General features: G+C 42.7%; 3 protein-coding genes and 1 pseudogene across 3 annotated transcripts; 2 read left to right on the top strand and 2 right to left on the bottom strand.

Moving 5' to 3' along the window:
- The first annotated feature begins 149 nt into the window (after positions 1 to 149).
- LOC127778965 (putative FBD-associated F-box protein At5g56440) lies at positions 150 to 4,300 on the top strand. The gene is made up of 5 exons (XM_052305617.1): positions 150 to 239; positions 1,332 to 1,624; positions 2,046 to 2,799; positions 2,899 to 3,045; positions 3,980 to 4,300. The coding sequence occupies exons 1-5, from the start codon at positions 150 to 152 to the stop codon at positions 4,298 to 4,300; spliced, it is 1,605 nt and encodes a 534-aa protein (XP_052161577.1).
- Positions 4,301 to 6,081: 1,781 nt separating this feature from the next.
- LOC127778964 (putative FBD-associated F-box protein At5g56690) lies at positions 6,082 to 8,505 on the top strand. Its single transcript, XM_052305616.1, has 5 exons — positions 6,082 to 6,183; positions 6,464 to 6,756; positions 6,870 to 7,647; positions 7,742 to 7,888; positions 8,185 to 8,505. The coding sequence occupies exons 1-5, from the start codon at positions 6,082 to 6,084 to the stop codon at positions 8,503 to 8,505; spliced, it is 1,641 nt and encodes a 546-aa protein (XP_052161576.1).
- Positions 8,506 to 10,494: 1,989 nt separating this feature from the next.
- LOC127778974 (uncharacterized) lies at positions 10,495 to 11,411 on the bottom strand (annotated as a pseudogene).
- A 983-nt stretch (positions 11,412 to 12,394) lies between these two features.
- Positions 12,395 to 16,419, bottom strand: LOC127778970 (uncharacterized). Its single transcript, XM_052305619.1, has 2 exons — positions 15,088 to 16,419; positions 12,395 to 12,830 (listed from the first exon to the last, which is right to left on the bottom strand). Exon 1 carries the CDS (start codon positions 16,334 to 16,336, stop codon positions 15,092 to 15,094), a length of 1,245 nt encoding a protein of 414 aa, XP_052161579.1. The 5' UTR covers positions 16,337 to 16,419; the 3' UTR covers positions 12,395 to 12,830; positions 15,088 to 15,091.
- Positions 16,420 to 17,761: the final 1,342 nt, after the last annotated feature.

The raw sequence follows: 17,761 nt of genomic DNA, 5'->3' as shown, positions 1-17,761 counted from the left end.
GTTGGGGAAGCAGTCCAATATGCAAGCGGACTCCTCCGCTTGTCCTTCTCTTCCTCATCGTCTTGGTGGCCGCTGAGTGGACGGCTCGACGCCGTCGCCGGACTCAGTGTCGTCCCAACTCCGGCACCGGTGGCAGTCTCGGCGTTGAGATGGCGGCTCCTTCGAATCGAAAGCGGAAGCGTAGGTCAGCCGGAGCCGCGGGAGCACGAAAGAGGGCTCGCAGGCACAGCGTCGTTAAGGTAAAACTACAAACCCAATCCCCTGTCGTTTTCATGTTGAGGTGTACTCCCTCTGTCCCATAAAAACAAATCTAGAACCGGATATGACATAATTTAGTAGTACGAATTTGAAAGTTTCCATATTCGTAGTAGTACTAAGATGTATCATATCCAGTAATAGATTGATTTTTTATGGGACGAGGGAAGTATGCTAGTAATAGGGAATTTTGCTTCTCCAATTAATCCTACACCCTGGTACGGCATAATGTTGTTCATTAGTTGATCAGTTCGGCTTATTGTTATGGTTGTTTTATGAGTGAAATTCGTAGCCGGTCTTTAAACTTGAACTGGTTTGTTACTTAGGTCCGTGATCAAATAAATTGCATATTTAGATATATATAATTCTAGCTTAAAATATCATAATAGGTCGAAAGTGTTGACCGATCTTAAGTGCCCACGTGGTTGTCCACGATAGCCAAAACTTTGCATTCAACCTCCTCTAAAGACCGCAGTGACAAAAAAGGAAAGCATATAGCCCCTTCTCCCTACCGTGTACATCCAAATATCCATTCAACTCCTTCTTCCACTACATTTCACCACTTCGACTCTACACATGCAGTCGGTAGGGAGGGCGGCGATTGGGCTGACGCTGACAAGCGTCGGCAGGCCAAGATGCTTTGGCCGGAGTGATAGGTGGCACACGATAGGCGGTGCAACATGTTGGAATAGTCAGCGGGAGGGGTTGGGGGTTCCGAGTTACAAAACGAATTCAAATGTCTATATTTTGGCTTCTTCTCTTAACTTAACTCTATGGGTAACAAGTACTCCCTATGTTTCATATTATAAGTTGTTTAACTTTTTATTAGTCAAAATTATTTAAGTTGATCAAAGTTATAAAAAAATATGGTAACATTTTAAATAGAAAATAAACATATTATCAAAATATATTCAATGTTGAATTTGGTGAAATTAACTTGACAACATTGTTTTTTTTAACGCAAGCAAACTTACAACATTGCCAAACCTAAAAAAACTTAGTAAGAAAAAAGGTGAAACTACTTATAATATGAAATGGAGAGAATAGTAACAAATGTTTTTTTTCCTACCACGCAGCTACGAAAACAGCATGAAAGCACATGCCACGATAGGATAAGTGAACTACCCGATGACCTCTTGACCACCATTTTGGGCCATTTGGACACAAGGACATCAGCTGCAACAAGTGTGCTCTCAAGAAGGTGGCAACACTTATGGAAAAGCGTCCCAAAGCTTCGATTCTCACAACATGACATATTGCCACAAACAGAACTATCTCATTTTCTGAGGGCCCATGAATATGTTTTTTTCAAGCCATCGCTGTGCCCATGGAAGCGGCGGGTGCGAGCTAATCCAGAGCGCCTTATCAGGTACTCCCTCCATACTTGTAAAGGAAGTCGTTTAAGACAACGACACGATCTCTAAAACACAACTTTGACTTCTTTTTTCTATAAAAATATATATTGAAAAATAATATAGGTATACTTTTATGAAAGTATTTTTCAAGACAAATCTATTCATATAATTTTTATATTTTCAAACTCAACAACTTGAAAGTTATTTATGATTTATATTCCCAAGGTTTGACTTAAACATTGTCCTAAACGACTTCCTTTATGAGTATGGAGGGAGTATAAAATTGAAGCTAAACTTGGTACCATCTGTCAGCGATCTTGAAATGAGGCAAATCATATTTTGTTTTATTATGTTTCAGCAATACTTAAGTAAGGTAGGCGGTATGTATGAAACTAAACGGTGATATAACATTACTATTCACTGATTACTTGGCAGGCTAGTTGGCAGGTATAGAACACGTATATTCTTGAGTTTGTTAACTGGCTATCTACACAAATCAAATGCTGGTGACAAGAACGGCACAAAAATCTCAAGCCTTGTCTTGTGTTGCACCATGGAGGATTGTTATGCCAACTTGATTGACAAATTGATCAGCATTGCAATCTGCCGAGGAGTTGAACATCTGAATCTGGAAACATACTTGTATTCTGCTAATGATCAAAGACCTAGCCCAGCTCCGTACAAGTTTCCTTTATCCTTGTTCGCTGATGGTAAGGGATTATCTGTAACGAAACTCATACTTGCCGAGTGCACCCTCAGTATTCCTGTCGGCTTTGCTGGGTTCAAATCTCTGGTTGAGCTATCGTTTACTGAAATGCATATTTCTGAAGACATGATTCAGACACTTATTGAAAATTGCCCAAATCTGGAATGCTTCCGTCTTAGACTTTGCAGTGGTGCTAGACATCTCAAGATTGCATCGCCTCATTTGCAGCTCAGAGAAATCATGGTAAAGAGTTGCCTTCAGATTACACACATGGAGCTTTTTGCACCTAAGTTGCAGCAATTTACATACAGAGGGCCATGCATATCGATGGTTCTTTCCTCTGTGCCCTTGATGGAGCATGCGTGCCTGGATTACGAAGGTAGAAGGGACGGTGAATCTGTCAAGTATATTTTAGGGAAGTTGTCTCAAGACTTTTCCCTACTTACAAGCTTAAGCATTGTGCTTAACACTTATCGGTTGAAGGTGTGGAGATATATTTGCTCTTCTTTTTAGTGTTCATTGTGGTTGTTGGTCACACGAGTTACTTGAACATTCTGATTTACACTAATGCTGTTTCTGCAGAATCCAGTAATTCCAGAAGTTGTTCCCACGCCATTTAAGAACCTCAAAAGTCTCACGCTGGGTGCGATAATGCACTGTAACGATGACATTGGTTGGGTAACTATGCTGCTGGAGGTGGCACCTGTCCTTGAAAGTTTTCAGATAGAAGTATGATGAAAACTTCGCTTTACTAGTGATTGCATTTATTAGTTTGAATTACTATCTCTTTTCATTGACAGTCGATTAGTTCGATAAGAGTTATAAATTTACATGCATGTGTACTCCTTTTGCTTATATTTTAAATATTTCTTGTACATTTTTACTAGGGTCTTGATTCATGATACATAATGCCTGAAACAGTTAGCTACAAGTATTCTGAATCACCAAGTAAACAAATACAAAACTAACAGCTTGTGGTAGCTCAGGCCCGTTTAGTTCCCAAAAAAGTATTTTCTAAAAACATCACATCAAAGTTTTAGATATATGCACGAAGCATTAAATATAGATGAAATAAACTAATTACATAGTTATGATAAAAATCACGAGACGAATCTTTTGAGCATAATTAGCCATAAGTGCTACAGTAACCCACATGTGCTAATGACAAATTAATTAGGCTCAAAAATTCGTCTCGCGGTTCCAGGCAAGCTATGAAATTAGTTTTTTCATTTGTGTCCGAAAACCCCTTCCAACATCCGGTCAAACGTCAGATGTGATATCCAAAAATTTTCATTTCGCGAACTAAACAGAGCCTCAGTCTCATATGTCCGCTCGCTCTAGCTCAATTTCATGTTTGAAGACCTTAGTGTTTTTTTAGGAAAAATACTACCAGACCTTGCTTAGCAGTGCGATTTTATAACCAAAGAAAACATAATAGTTTTATACATGTATATACCTTAGTGTTTTTTTTTTTGCTTTGAAATTCATTTATTAGCTTGGATAGCAAAATGGTGTATTTTCCCTAATTTCTCGTAACACTCTGGACGTACTAACCCTTGTCATATATTTTTTTCTGGGAAGTTATGCATATATATTGAAGTGCAGCGAGAACAATGTATATCACTAATTCACCATGGAACTAACCCATGTTTTGCAAGTGCAGCTTCTTACCAACGAGAAACGAGAACACCCAGGCGGCGTTCTGTGGGAGCCATCAGACAACGCGCACCGTCATCTGAGGCAGGTGAAGTTCTACCGCTTCAGGATGAGACAGGCTGATGTTGCGCTGGCAGGGTTGCTTCTGGCAAGAGCCCCATTGCTGCAGACCATGACGTTTTCCCGTGGATCTGTTCATCGCTCTCCCGGTCAGACCGCTCAGTACGTTGAGGCCGCCGCCGACTGGACCGCGGAGCAGCGATCTGCTATCACACGGCGGCTTGAGACATGCAATGCTTTTGGTGCAAGATTGGAATTCCGGTCATGATGTTGGATCCCCATCCTAAAATACACTACCTCAATGCATATATGTATAAGGTTGGCTAGTATAAATTTGAACTAGCCAATGTCATATAAGAAAAACTGAATAGAGTAGATGTTTAGGAAATGGCACATCCTAATAAATACGAATCTATATATCATTGTTGTTTAGATTTATAATGCTCGGATATGTTGCTATACTTTAGAACGGATATAATAAATTAGTAGTCTAGTTGTATAATTTTGCGTCATTATTTCTTCGTTTATGGTTGGGTTGTCTTTACGTCGAGATATGTGCTAATTATCAGATATACGATTTCACATACTATAGTATGTGCCGTTTGAATGCAGAGGCCGGTATTATATATAAATGTATTATATATAAGTTAAATTCGTGTTGGTGCTGCACTGCACCAGCTCCTCGCTGCGTGACCATTCCGTTTCTCTTCCTGTCTAAACTATGGAAAAAAATAGAGTAATTTTACAAAACTACAGATGCTATAATTAAATTATCACAAAACTACAGATTTAATTCGGTGTATCATAAAACTACATATTTAACATCAAATTTATCACAAAACTAGATATTTAAGATGAAGTATCACAAAACTATATGTTTAGTAACTAAATTATCATAAAACTACAAGTTTAGAACTAATTTAGTTACAAAACAATAATATTTATAGCTCCAGTATAATAATGGTGCTAGGGATTTAAACTCTAATGTTGTAGTTTTATGATAATTTTAATATTAAGGGGTTGTTTGGTTGGCTCCCAAAGTTTGCCAAAGGTTGCCACACCTCATGTTAGGTAAGTTTGACCAAGTTAGCCTATTGTTTGGTTCATAGGCACACTTGTGGCAAGATTCCTTCTCATCTATTTAGGCCCCCACATGTCATCAACTTAGTAAAATGTGACACAATCCAATTTTGCTAGCTAAGGTGTGGCTCACTTTTTGTAAGCCACAACTTAGGGCCTGTTTGGGGAGCTTTAGATTCTGAGAAGCAGCTGTTTGGTAGCCAACTTCTGAGAATCTGGAAAAGCTCTGAAACTCAGCTTCTCCAGCTTCTGACTTCTTAGTTCATTTTTCAGAATCTGTAACTACAGATTCTCAAAAGCTGTGGATTGTTTGGGGCAGCTTCTAGTAGAAGCAGCTTTTGAGAAAAGCTGCAGTTGGGATAAGCTCCCCCAAACAGGGCCTTAGACAAGTGTGGCACAAAAGTATGGTGAATGGTGGCAAACTTAGTATAGCATCCAAACATGCAATGTTGTGATACTTAACTTAAATCTATAGTTTTGTGATAAATATGATGCTAAATATGTAGTTTTGTGATACAACGTCTTAAATTCGTAGTTTTGCTATAGTTTGATTAAAAAAATATCTATAGTTTCATAGAATTTACTAAAAAAATCAGGAGCAATAGTGCCTCATTTAGAAGACACGATATTTAAATTAAGGGAATTCGATTTCATGTAAAAAAAATCTGAGATACCATAATTAATTAAATAAATCCTGAGAGGATTAAACTATTTTCATATAGAAAAAAAAATCTGCTACTAACAAATTCGTGCGTGGCAAGGACGGAAAGAGCCCAAAACGACCAAAACCGGACTCTCCCGTTCGCGTTTGAGGAGCACTTCAAATTTCCGAAGGACTCCACTGCTTATCCTTGTCTTCACCCAATCATCTCGCCCACGCTGAATTCTCCAATTAATTTTCCGCCCACACCGTCGCGCACCCAGCTCCGCCGCCGCCGCCGCCCGCCGGCACAGCGCCCGCAGCCAGCGATGGCGGCTCTACCGAAGCGAAAGCGAAAGCGTAAGCGCGGGTTAGGCAAAGCCGCGGGAGCACGAAAGAGGGCTCGCGAGCAGCACCCCGGTGTCGCCAAGGTAAAATTACACGCAAAAAAGCATCTAATCTGTTACTACTAGTTCTGAATTTTGTTTTATCCAGTCCAATAAATCCTCTGCCCCTTCTAGTTCAGTTTAACCCTGCTTTTACGCACTTTGATCCAATGCAACTGTTTTTTTTTTTTGTAGGTAAAATATTTTGGTCGTAATATATTTTACTAATCTAGATTTTGACCACCGAGTTAATCCAATGTTAACAGAGAGTATTTGGAACGTGGTGTGTAGCAAAGTAACAATAACCTCTTCTCCTGCAGCACAGCTACGAAAGCAGCATGGAAGCACATTCGAAGATAGGATAAGCGAACTACCTGATGACCTCTTGATCACAATTTTAGGTCACCTGGACACAAGATCATCAGCAGCAACAAGCGTGCTGTCAAGAAGGTGGCAACACTTGTGGAAGAGCGTCCCAAAGCTTCGATTCTCACAGCATGACATAGTGCCACAAACAGAGCTATCTCGTTTCTTGAGAGCCCACGAATACGTTTTCTTCAAGCCGTCATTGTGCTCATGGAAGCGGCGGGTGCGAGTTAATTTAGACCGTCGTATCAGGTATGATATTGAAATGCTAAACCTGGCTTTATCTGACAACATAAATCTCTTTAGTAAAGTAGTCTATGGGCTAAATGGTGATATGACAATAATATTTGCTGATTGCTTGACAGGCTTACTGACATGTATAGAACACGCATATTCTCTAGCTCATTAACTGGCTTCCTACACAAATCAAATGCTGGCGACAAGAACAACACAAAAATCTCGAGCCTTTTCTTGTCTTGCACCATGGAGGATCGTTATGTCAACCTGGTTGACAAATTGGTCAGCATTGCAGTCTGCCGAGGAGTTGAAGATCTGAATCTGACAACGAGTTTTTATTACGATGGTCAAAGACGTAGCACCACTCCGTATGAATTCCCTTTATCCTTGTTCACTGACGGCAAGGGATTATCTCTAACAGAACTAAAACTTTGCGAGTGCACCCTCAATATTCCCATAGGATTCGATGGGTTCAAATCTTTGGTCAAGCTATCATTAACTCGAATGCCTATCTCTGAAGACATGATTCACACACTTTTTGAAAATTGTCTGAAACTGGAGTGCTTTCACCTCAACCATTGCTGGGGTGCTAACCATCTTTTCGCCGGGCCGGGTGCTAACCATCTCAAGATTGCATCACATGATTTGCAGCTCAGAGACATTATGGTAAACAGTTGCGAACAGATCACACACATGGAGCTTGTTGCACCTAAATTGCATCAGTTCAGATACAGAGGTCCATCCATATCAATGATGCTTGGCTCAGTGCCCTCCATTGAGCATGCCTGTCTACACTACGAAGATAGCAGGGATGGTGAATCTGTCAAGTACATTTTAGGAAAGTTGTCTCAAGACTTTCCCCTACTTACAAGCTTAAGCATAGATTTTGACACTTACGAGTTGAAGGTGTGAAAAAATACTCTCTCTTTTTTCTTTTAGTTTTCATTAGTTGTTGGTCACATGAGTTACTTGAACATTCTGATTTACAATGTTTCTGCAGAATCCAGTAATTCCTGGAGGCCTTCCCACAGCATTTAAGAACCTGAGAAGTCTCATGCTGAGAGTGACAATGCACTCTAACGACGACCTTGCTTGGGCAACTATGCTGTTGGAGGTGGCACCTGCCCTCGAAAGTTTTCAGATAGAAGTATGATGAACTCTGCTCTAGTAGTTTCATTCTGTATTATTACCTTTTAGTTAATATTTTTTTCGTTGATAACTTAGGTCAGTTCGATATAAGAACTATAAATTTACTCGCATGCACTCCTTTTGCTCTCATTGCCCAAAAGGATGCTTGATGTTTCGCCTACAAGGTCACATGTGACATCAGTTAAACTGCAAAATGAAACAAGTCCTAATTCCAAGATAAATGTTATCATAAGTAAATCTTTATAATACTATACTAATTCACCTTGAATGAATCTTGTGTTTTTACAAATGCAGTTCATTTCCAACAAGAAACGAGAGCACCCAGGCGGCGTGCTGTGGGAGCCATCAGACTTCGAGCACCATCGTCTGAGGCAGGTGAAGTTCTACCGCTTCAGGATGAGGCAGGGTGACGTTGCGTTGGCAGGGTTGCTTCTGGCGAGAGCCCCGTTGCTGCAGACCATGTCGTTTTTCCATGGATTTGTTCATAACCCTCCGAATTGGATCACTCAGTATGTGGAAGCCTACCATGACTGGAGCACCGAGCAGCAATCTGCCATCACTCGTCGGCTCGAAGCTTGCAACACTTTTGGTGCAAGATTGGAATTTCGGTCTTGATATTCTCGTAATTATTGGATAGTTGTGGATTGTTAGGTCGAGGTGTGCCAATTAGTATCAGATTTATGCTACCATGCTGTCCATCCGTTCATAAGTTAACCTTTTTTCTTGTAGAAGAGAAGTTTTTTTTTTTTGAACAATAGAAGAGAAGGACATTAGTTGATCAAAGGAAGGTGCTGTGCTATGCTGGAGTATATTGATAGTATAAGATTTTTAATGGGTTAATTGGATCCATGCCATTATAACTTTGCCGCTTTTGAGAAATGCCACTACTATTCGTTAAATTGGAAACATGCCATTATGAATCAGCTGATTTTTAATTGGAGTAAATTTCGCATAACCCTGGATGATGGATCAATGGGGTGGAAGTTCCACCGTGGAACAGATGGGGCACGCCGTAAAATACCGAAGTTCGGCCACCCAACCCGTTGGTCTCCACGACATTCTGTTTCTCTTCCTGTATATAAAATGCATTCGCATGGGAAGTGAAGAGGGGATGCAAGCCAGAAATTGGTATGAAATGAGGGCTTGGAACCATCATTTGCCTTTTGCGAGCAGCTAGCATCAGACATTTGACATCATCCAATCACTAAGTTTGATTTCAAACTGGATATTGCAACATAAGACTTTAGTAAGTACACTTAAGAGTACGTCTCAAAAACCAAATAGATATGTAGTGCTAGAGTTATCTATGCATCAAGGAGGACGATATATATTGCTTGACATCAATCATCATTGATAGGTACATAACCGACCGAACTAAACTAGCATAGAAGAGGTGAACCACCATAGCCAACCATCCTTGTAACTCAAAGCGACGAAGCCCCACCAGCGCATGACGTAGACGAAGCCTCAACTGCGTGCAGATTAACCACCTGCAAATCGACGCAGTGAGAAACTATACTTCTTGATAGGATAGACACATTTACTCAGATTCACTGGAAGTGTTATGTTGGTACTTGGAGATGAAAATGATGCGTTCTACCATGAACAGAATTGCCACAAAACCGAAACAAGTAAACACACAAAACGATGCAGACAAGAGCACATCATTGTTCATTTCTCGAGTTTGACAAGCTTCTAAATAGCATGGAAAAATTAAAAACTGAAAATCACCTAAGCTAGAGCAATGTGCAACACAAATCAATTATCCAGGCACAGACACCCGATAAGGTGTGACTGCTGGAAGAAGATAATTAGGTTGTATCCATAGTAATGCCCATCATTACTCAAACAACTGTTCAGAAGGGGGAAAAAGACATGCATCTTGCATTTTCTACCTCAAGAAAGGAGTTTATATAAAAAAAAGCACGAATATTACGGAAGGACCTAATATCAAATAATTAGAAGGAGTGAGGCTTCGAACCCATGTCATCTAGCCCACCAGTCCACCACCTTGTGGAGCTAACCGGAAGATCCCTAGGCGTTTCTCAATAAAGGAGTTTATATGGACATGGCAATGAAAATTTACAAAGGTACTGAGTTACTGACTACTGCAATGGTGTGATCAACTAGAAAGAACATAAACATACTTACCAAAAACAAAATGAAGTTCAATTAGTGTCCTATCTGCATCATATCAGTGTCCTATTGTGTGCAAAATATGATATGGTGGAATAGATGCAATTCTTCCACAAATAAACAAAGATGGAAAGCAACCATACCCACTTCAAATAGCTGGTGGTGACAAGGTTGGTGGAAAACCAGCGTACATGTCCGGAGATATGATGGCATATGTAGTCCCACAAAACCACTCAAGCTTGAATGTCCTGAGATTCAGTGAAAACAGAGTTTCTTTGGCCTAAAGTCATGAGGAAACCCTTGTAGGAGCAAGTATCCCCCAGCAACACCCAAGATGTTATAGTTAAAATTTTCATGTAGTGGTATAATCTCCTTCATGCACCACTGAAGCGCGCCCTCATCATCATTTTCCAAGATGTCATACCATAGGAAATAGTATAAGGCATTGTCATTGCAGAGAGTAAAGAGCCCCAGCTTCCCTTCCAGAGCCTCCACAATGACCATCCGACGTGATGAGGGCCCAGGTGGGAGGTCGATAGAGCTGAACTCGAAGCTGCGGGCATCGAGCACAAGCAACTTGTTCACCCAATGCATCACCCAGCAGAAGCATCCGTGCGCGTAGTACCGTCCGGACAACTCAGGCTCACCGGATGGAAACGGATTGCTAGTCCCCCTGGTCAAATCTCTCCAGCCATCGAACTCCACAGCATGCCATTGCCCAGAACACCTAGAGTAGGTGAAGGCGACCAGTTTGGCCTCGCACTGAGCCAAGCAGATCACCCTGAACATTGTGTCCTCTTCATCTTCAGTAGCAGGACAAAGGAAGGGCTCGAAATTCACAATCTCTGATTGATTTACTACTGAGGCTAGGTCATCGGGGATGGGTGGGAGCAGCAGGTAGCGCCGGTACAAGGGGTCGCAGACAGCGAATTCCCTGACCAAGGCGCGGTGGTCGGGAGCCGGGTCGCTGCGTTCCGGGATGGCGGAGAGGAGGTACCTGCCGTCGGAGAAGTGGCGGAGACACCAGCGGTCGCGGGAGGGGAGGAAGGAGCAAGAGAAGTCGGCCGCGTCGGGGTCGGCGAGGGCGCGGGCCGCGGCGGCCGACGGATGGGGCGGCTGCGCCGCGAGGAATCCCGCGGCGAGGATGCCGAGGACGGGAGGCGGGTGGAGGCGGCGGAAGCGGCGGAGGAAGGCGTGGCCGGTGATGAGGCGGCGGAAGGAGGCGCAGGCCGTGGATGCGCGAGCGAGGTCCGCGGCGGTGGGGAGGCGGACGAAGACCTCCTCGAGGAGCTCGTCGGTGAGGTCCAGCTGCGCCGGCGGGGGAGGTTGGAGGCGGTGCGGCGGCTGCCACGCCGGCGACGCCATGGCGGTGGGTTTTGTACTTATTTTTTATTAAATATCCTAGCGCTCAAGGGCCCGCGTGTCATAGGCAAACGAATCAAATGATCATGCATCCCTGCAACGAGAGGAGCCGGGCCGCAAAACGAAACATGTATTATTACATAATTAATTAAGTATTAATTATTTTTTAAAAAAATAGATTAATATAATTTTTTAAAACAACTTTCATATAGTATTTTTGTAAAAATATTAATTGTTTAGTAGTTTGAAAAGCGTGCGCGCGGAAAACGAGAGATGTGAGTTGGAAAAACTAGGATAAGAACTCAACCAATTATCAGTGCTCTTATGAGATGTCCTCACAAATACAAACTGCAGCAATTCTTTAAAAAAAACACGTTACAAATGTAGACTCTCGCAACCATGTGACCGCACAAGGCGCAACACGAGTCATCCAATGCATGGCTACGTGGGTAGGACATTAGGACACCGCCACAGCGGAATAAAAAACATGCGTGCGGAAAACGAGATAGGTGAGTTGAAAAAACTAGGATAAGAACTCAGCCAATTATCCTTGCTCTTATGAGATGTCTTCACAAATTCAAACTGCAGCAATTCTTTTAAAAAAAACACGTTACAAATGTAGACTCTTGCAACCGTGTGACCACACAAGGCGCAACACGAGTCATCCACATGCACGGCTACGTGGGTGGGACATTGGGATGCCGCCACGGCGGGAGCCAGAGGCCTCCGCTTCGCCCGCTGCCCCGCGGTTCGCGCGCGAACTTGGACTCCTGTATGGCTGCTACTACGCTACTACAAGTAACGGCTCCATTGTTTCGCTTATTCAAGGAACAAGCCAGACGGCATATTTATAAACGAAAAGTAATTTGTGAATAAAACTTTTATATACGTATTCTTAGTAATCTAAAAGCAAAGGCTAAAAAATAGGCTTTAATGAAAAAACCCTATAATTAGCTTTAAATTTAATGTTGAAAATTAAAATTTTAGCTGATAAGTATAAGCATAAGCGACAATATGAAGCCGTAAACTGCAATGCACTGGACTAAATATGGGCAGCTTGGTCTACTTCAAACTGTAGGAGTATGATTTTATACTCTGCCGCTACTTAAGAAGCGCACTGTGCACCTGGAGCAATAGGTTACCAGCTCGTCCGAACACTTGCTCCAGTGCAGCCACAGTGAAAAACCAACGAAGCACCAGCGCATTTCCAAGGGCAAAAGCTTGGTAACAAAGATCCTTGAATACATAGTACTTGCGGCGTTCAACAAAACAGGAAGGCCAATCGGTGTTTGATATCATGATATGCATGTCATCAAAAAGAGCCGACGAAACAGATAGCAGCTTAGCCTAACACTAGAGTACTACCTTGCTCGTACCAGCTACATGGCACAAAAGAGGCTCATAGTCGACTAACCACTGAAGCGAAGACGTACCGCCGTTGCCTGCAATATAAACGTTCACTTTCAGACTATCTGGAAAATCATTATTCTGGAAGTTGAGCATACACTTCAGTTCAAAGGTGTGGCAAACATGTTGGCACAAGCATTACTGCATAATCATGTCAGCAAAGTACTACAAACATGAATATTCAAGTCATCACAACTATTCACCTATATGAATTGCATGTAACGTAAGAGTACTCGGACATTCTACAATATTATCTTATGTTACTTTTCTGATAGATTCTTGTGACTGTGGTATCTTCATTTTGATTTTCAAATATCTTTTCTCATAGATCAAATAATTAAGCATGATGCAGTGCTATACGTTGAAAAAAAAACTAATATCATATAACACCTAACTCAATGATATCTTTGAATATCTGATTGTGCCCAAATTTGCAGTTGCAGTTAGTTGAACCTATTATGCAATCATAAAAATGATAGCTACACATGATGGAAGGAATTAATAGTTTTCCATCCAAGCAGTAACAAAGTTGATACTATCGATAGCAGACAAGTTGCTGTGGCAATTGCTGACGTGTATTCTGTAGTGATCTGTAGTAACGAGTTGTTTTTGGTTTGGATAGAACCCCATCTTTACACTTTACTTAAGCAACATGATAGTTGAAATCAGGGCTCATGATAAGCAACTTTCTTATTTAAAAAAGCGCTCATCATTACTTAAACCGTCATTCTTATTTCTCAACAGAACAGTGAAAAACTGGCAGTGTTTACTACTAGTCTTCTATAAAAATATCAGAACATTGCCTTATGTGGCCATATGAAAAGGGAATGAACCTACCACAAATATGAACATTTAACTAGGAAATGGAAGTAAAAGATGCTTATTGAGTGACCCTTATCATTTGAAGGATTTAATCAAAATTGTATTAGTTGCCTGTTGGATGGGAAGAACAGATGATTGGTTCAATGCCAATGATGGATTATTGATAAATTGTTAGTGATTGGGTGATGCACAAAATGAGTTAGCAGGGATACTGTGCTAAGGCATGTAATATCTTAACATCGTCGCAGGCTACAATTCGGTGTGTGGCAAAGTCAGCAGAAACAACAATGCTGCTACTCAGGAATGCTGCCGTTTTGTTTCCGCTGACTTTGCCCCAAAACGAATTGTAGCCTGCGACATTGTCAAGCTGTGTGATGTTGAGTGGTGGGCATAGTGATCCCCTCAGTACTCTGCAAGATACATGACTTATGACCATGATGCTATTTGCAAGCAACAACCAGGACAAAAGCTATAAGCCCACAGCAAAAAATGAACAGAAGTTGAATACCATAAGCCCACAACAACAATGAACAGAAGTTCAATAACCACAGAAGCTTAACTACAAAAATGAATAATCACATAACTCCCAGATACTCGAATAACCAGACCTGGAAGTATTTCGTAGCTAGTAAACTAGTAGTTGAAATCAATTTTGCCTGTGAATGTAACCCCTCCATGGGGAAAATGTTTCAAACCCTTAAGGGGATGTTCCATCATTGCGAAAAAGTAATGTAAATAGTTATGAAAAGTTATGGAAAAATTAGACAATGTTACACAATAGATACAAACCATCCCACAGTGTTTGAGAAAAAACAAAAGATCTGCATTGTCCTGCACAATTCGCAGCAAAATTTATCCCTTTTTTTTTGGTTTTTCAGTGATATATAGAAGTTTGACATGATTCTTTTTTGTGTACAGTGCTATATAACACAATAATTTATGTAGTTACTCCTACATCATTTTCAGAATTTTGAAAAGATTACAAATTTTGGAGTGGCATATATCAAAATTTTCCGGGCCAACTATATACATTACATCTAAGGAATATATGTGCATAAGGTGACATCCCCTCTAGAGATTAGAGTCCTAGTTCCCCCTCCCTGGTGAACAGCCTCAGAACACTCTTTGACCAGGACACAAAAGCCGACAATGTAGAAAGTATGGTCACGTTGTTCAGTACTTAACAGTTAACACAGAAAGAAAGGATGTAGCTTTTTAACACTACCAAACATCTATTCTGGAGAAGAGTTACATATAGCACTAATTGCTTAGTACTAACTGTCAAACCAGGAAAGGAAAAAAAAAGGCTAAATATTTGACTATATTAAAGAGGGATTGTTGATGCAGTTGCATTAAGTCGTTTCCTAGAACAGAAGATCTATAAAGACATTCTAAACCTCTAGTATTACCATCATAACACAAATTTTCACAGTTCTTGCAAACAGCTGAGCAGGAAAAGAGCAAGCTTACCGCTTCATATGCTTGGTGATGATAAAGATGGTGGGTAGCCGACATACATGAATGGCAGAGAAGTTCGAACACCCCTGATCACCCTCCGGACAAACTCAAGTTTCTTGCAACTTGGATTTGTGCTGAACTCCAGCAAATAACATCCGCTCACACAAATAGGAGAAACTTGTAAGCACAATTCCTTGCCAGTCACACCTAGCACGCGAAATCCATCCCGAGAAGGCATTAAAATTGCACTCTCAAAACTCCACTTGCTGGCAACTCTTCCTTCATTTTGCATGGTTGTAGAATAGAGCTCGAGTGCATAAATGTCGATGCAATTACAGAAAGCAAACATCCCAATCTTGCCTTCTCCTGCCTCTACGATGGCACATTCCACAATGTCACGACCAGGCGGGCTCGATGGGAGCTTGACAACGGAGAAATTCATCTTACACATGTCGAGCACAAGCAGATTCCCCGAGTCACCCATCATCCAGTAGAAGCAGCCGTATGCGTAGCTGCGGCGCAACAGGGAGCGGCAAGCGGGGCGCGAGAAGGCAGGGCTCAGATCGCCCCAGCAGGGAGATGCAGTGGCTCGCCACTGTCCAGTGACTGAAGAGAAGACGAAGGCCACAAGCTTATCTGGGCACTGCGCAATCCAGATCACCTTGAATGAGGTCTCAGCCATCGCCGCCGCGGCGCGCTCCTCTTCGCCGATCGGAGCAAAGAAGGTATCGAATCTGCCGTTGGGAGCCACGCCGCGGCGCGGTCGCCGGCGGACGGAGGCGGCTAGGTCTTCAGGAATCTGGGGGAGCAGCGTGTACCGCCGGAACAGGGGGTCGCACACGGCGAGGATCCTCAGGGCGGCGCCGCCTTCCCCGCCGTCGCGGTCGAGCAGGAAGCGGCCGTCGAGGACGTCACGGACGACCCAGCTGAGCGGGGACGGGAGGAACGAGAAGCCGAAGTCGGCGGCGCGGAGCACGGCGCGGGCGGCGGGCGCGGACGGGTGGGGCGGCTCGGCGGGGTGGAACCCGCCGGGCGAGGCACAGAACCCGAGGAGCGACGGCGGGTGGAGCGCGCGCGCGCGGCGGAGGAAGGCCGGGTCGGTGGCGACGCGGCGGAAGGAGGCGCAAGCGGCGGAGGCGCGGCCGAGGTCGGCGAGGGACGGGAGGCGGATCAGGACCTCCGCGAGGAGGTCGTCGGGGAGTGCCAGCTCCTGGGCGTCGTCGAGCCGACGGTACCCGGGCCGCCGCGCCGGCGAGGCCATCGCGACGCTGCCCACCGTCGGTTTCGGTTTCTTGTGGCCGTTTGGGTTCTTCCACTCCAGTACTCCCCACGAGGCCACGATCTCCACGAAAATAGTCGAAACTTTGCGTTGCGAGTAGAGATGGTAATGGGACCCGATATTCGACACCCGATAGGTTTTTACTGTGGCTCATATTGTAGTAACTCTTATCATAGCATAAAACTTTTTTCAAATCTTAAGCATCGTTATTGTTCTAGTTTAGATATATGAAATTATTATTTGATTTCTGATTATGTAATATGGTTGTATAATTTTTTTACTCGCCTTTGAACACTAATGTTAATAGCATTGTTGCAAGAGAAAATATTGATGGTTTACAGTTCTAATATGGTTAATTACAGTATAAAACTATAAATGCTACAAGTCAATTATATGTGTATGGGTACCCGATACTCACACGGGTGTGAGTATGGTGATGATTTTGTACCTGCAGCAGGTGTGGGTATTTAAGTGAGAATATTTAGCCATCGCGGGTGTGGGTAGGGCAAGAGAAACCAATGGATATGCACCCGTTGCCATCTCTAGTTACGAGGAGGCAGCGGTGGCGCCATGCACCGAGAGCCCGCGACAACTATGCGCGGGGAAATTTAACTATTTGTCATTGTCAATTATCTAAATGCTTTTTACCCGACAGATGTACAGAGCCGGTTTACTTGACACTCATGCACGCGCGACAGCCGGTGGCTCCACACGACTAAATAGACAAACTCGCGTGCATAAACAACGAGATGCTTGCCTCTGCTACTACATTGCAACTAGTAATATGCCCGTGCTAACGTTACGGCGATAATATGATAATAATACAAATCATACAATTTAAAGTATATTACGCACGTGTTTTTTAAACTTCATGTTAGATACCAAAGTATAAAGAATGACATAATATAAATATCAGTTCTTGAGCCTTATGGACCCAAACCTACAAGATCATTAAGCAGGGCAGCTTAGCTCAGTCTACTTTAAACTGACATAATTATTATTGACAAGTGGTGATAAAGTATGGCTAGAAACCAACCATCATACCGTTAGATGTCAGTTTAAAGTAGATCAAGGTAAGCTACCCTGCTCAATGACCACTGCCTAGGTTTGGTCCATCAGTTGTTACAGTGTACTTCGTTCTAAAAGAAATTCAAGCTATGAAAGAATCTGGATTACATTCATTGTAAGGGGGTCACATTCCGTTATTTTGTGTTTTTTACGGAAGGAGCAGCAGCAGAGGCAAGCACCACACGGTTGATGTATGGTGAGTTTGTCTATTCGTGTCGTGTACTCGTGTGGACTGTGGAGCCACCGGACCATTTCATTCGTAGCGCACGCGTCCTCCAACCCAAAACCCCGCCATTCCGGAAAGAGTTGGGCCTTTTGAGAGCACGACCATCGGCAGCC

This window comes from Oryza glaberrima, chromosome 7 (genome assembly GCF_000147395.1).
Source record: "Oryza glaberrima chromosome 7, OglaRS2, whole genome shotgun sequence".
NCBI lineage: Eukaryota > Viridiplantae > Streptophyta > Magnoliopsida > Poales > Poaceae > Oryza > Oryza glaberrima.
Note: the sequence above shows the minus strand (reverse complement) of the source record. Positions and strands in the feature narration are given on the sequence as shown.

What these genes read in the sequence shown, in the direction of transcription:
- LOC127778965 (XM_052305617.1), top strand. Translation starts at nt 150, where the DNA reads ATGGCGGCTCCTTCGAATCGAAAGCGGAAGCGTAGGTCAGCCGGAGCC. An exon ending in GCAGGCACAGCGTCGTTAAG is followed by an intron (nt 240 to 1,331) that starts GTAAAACTACAA and finishes CCTACCACGCAG; the next exon opens with CTACGAAAACAGCATGAAAG. An exon ending in AATCCAGAGCGCCTTATCAG is followed by an intron (nt 1,625 to 2,045) that starts GTACTCCCTCCA and finishes ATTACTTGGCAG; the next exon opens with GCTAGTTGGCAGGTATAGAA.
- LOC127778964 (XM_052305616.1), top strand. Translation starts at nt 6,082, where the DNA reads ATGGCGGCTCTACCGAAGCGAAAGCGAAAGCGTAAGCGCGGGTTAGGC. An exon ending in AATTTAGACCGTCGTATCAG is followed by an intron (nt 6,757 to 6,869) that starts GTATGATATTGA and finishes ATTGCTTGACAG; the next exon opens with GCTTACTGACATGTATAGAA. An exon ending in TTGACACTTACGAGTTGAAG is followed by an intron (nt 7,648 to 7,741) that starts GTGTGAAAAAAT and finishes ATGTTTCTGCAG; the next exon opens with AATCCAGTAATTCCTGGAGG.
- LOC127778970 (XM_052305619.1), bottom strand. Translation starts at nt 16,336, where the DNA reads ATGGCCTCGCCGGCGCGGCGGCCCGGGTACCGTCGGCTCGACGACGCC.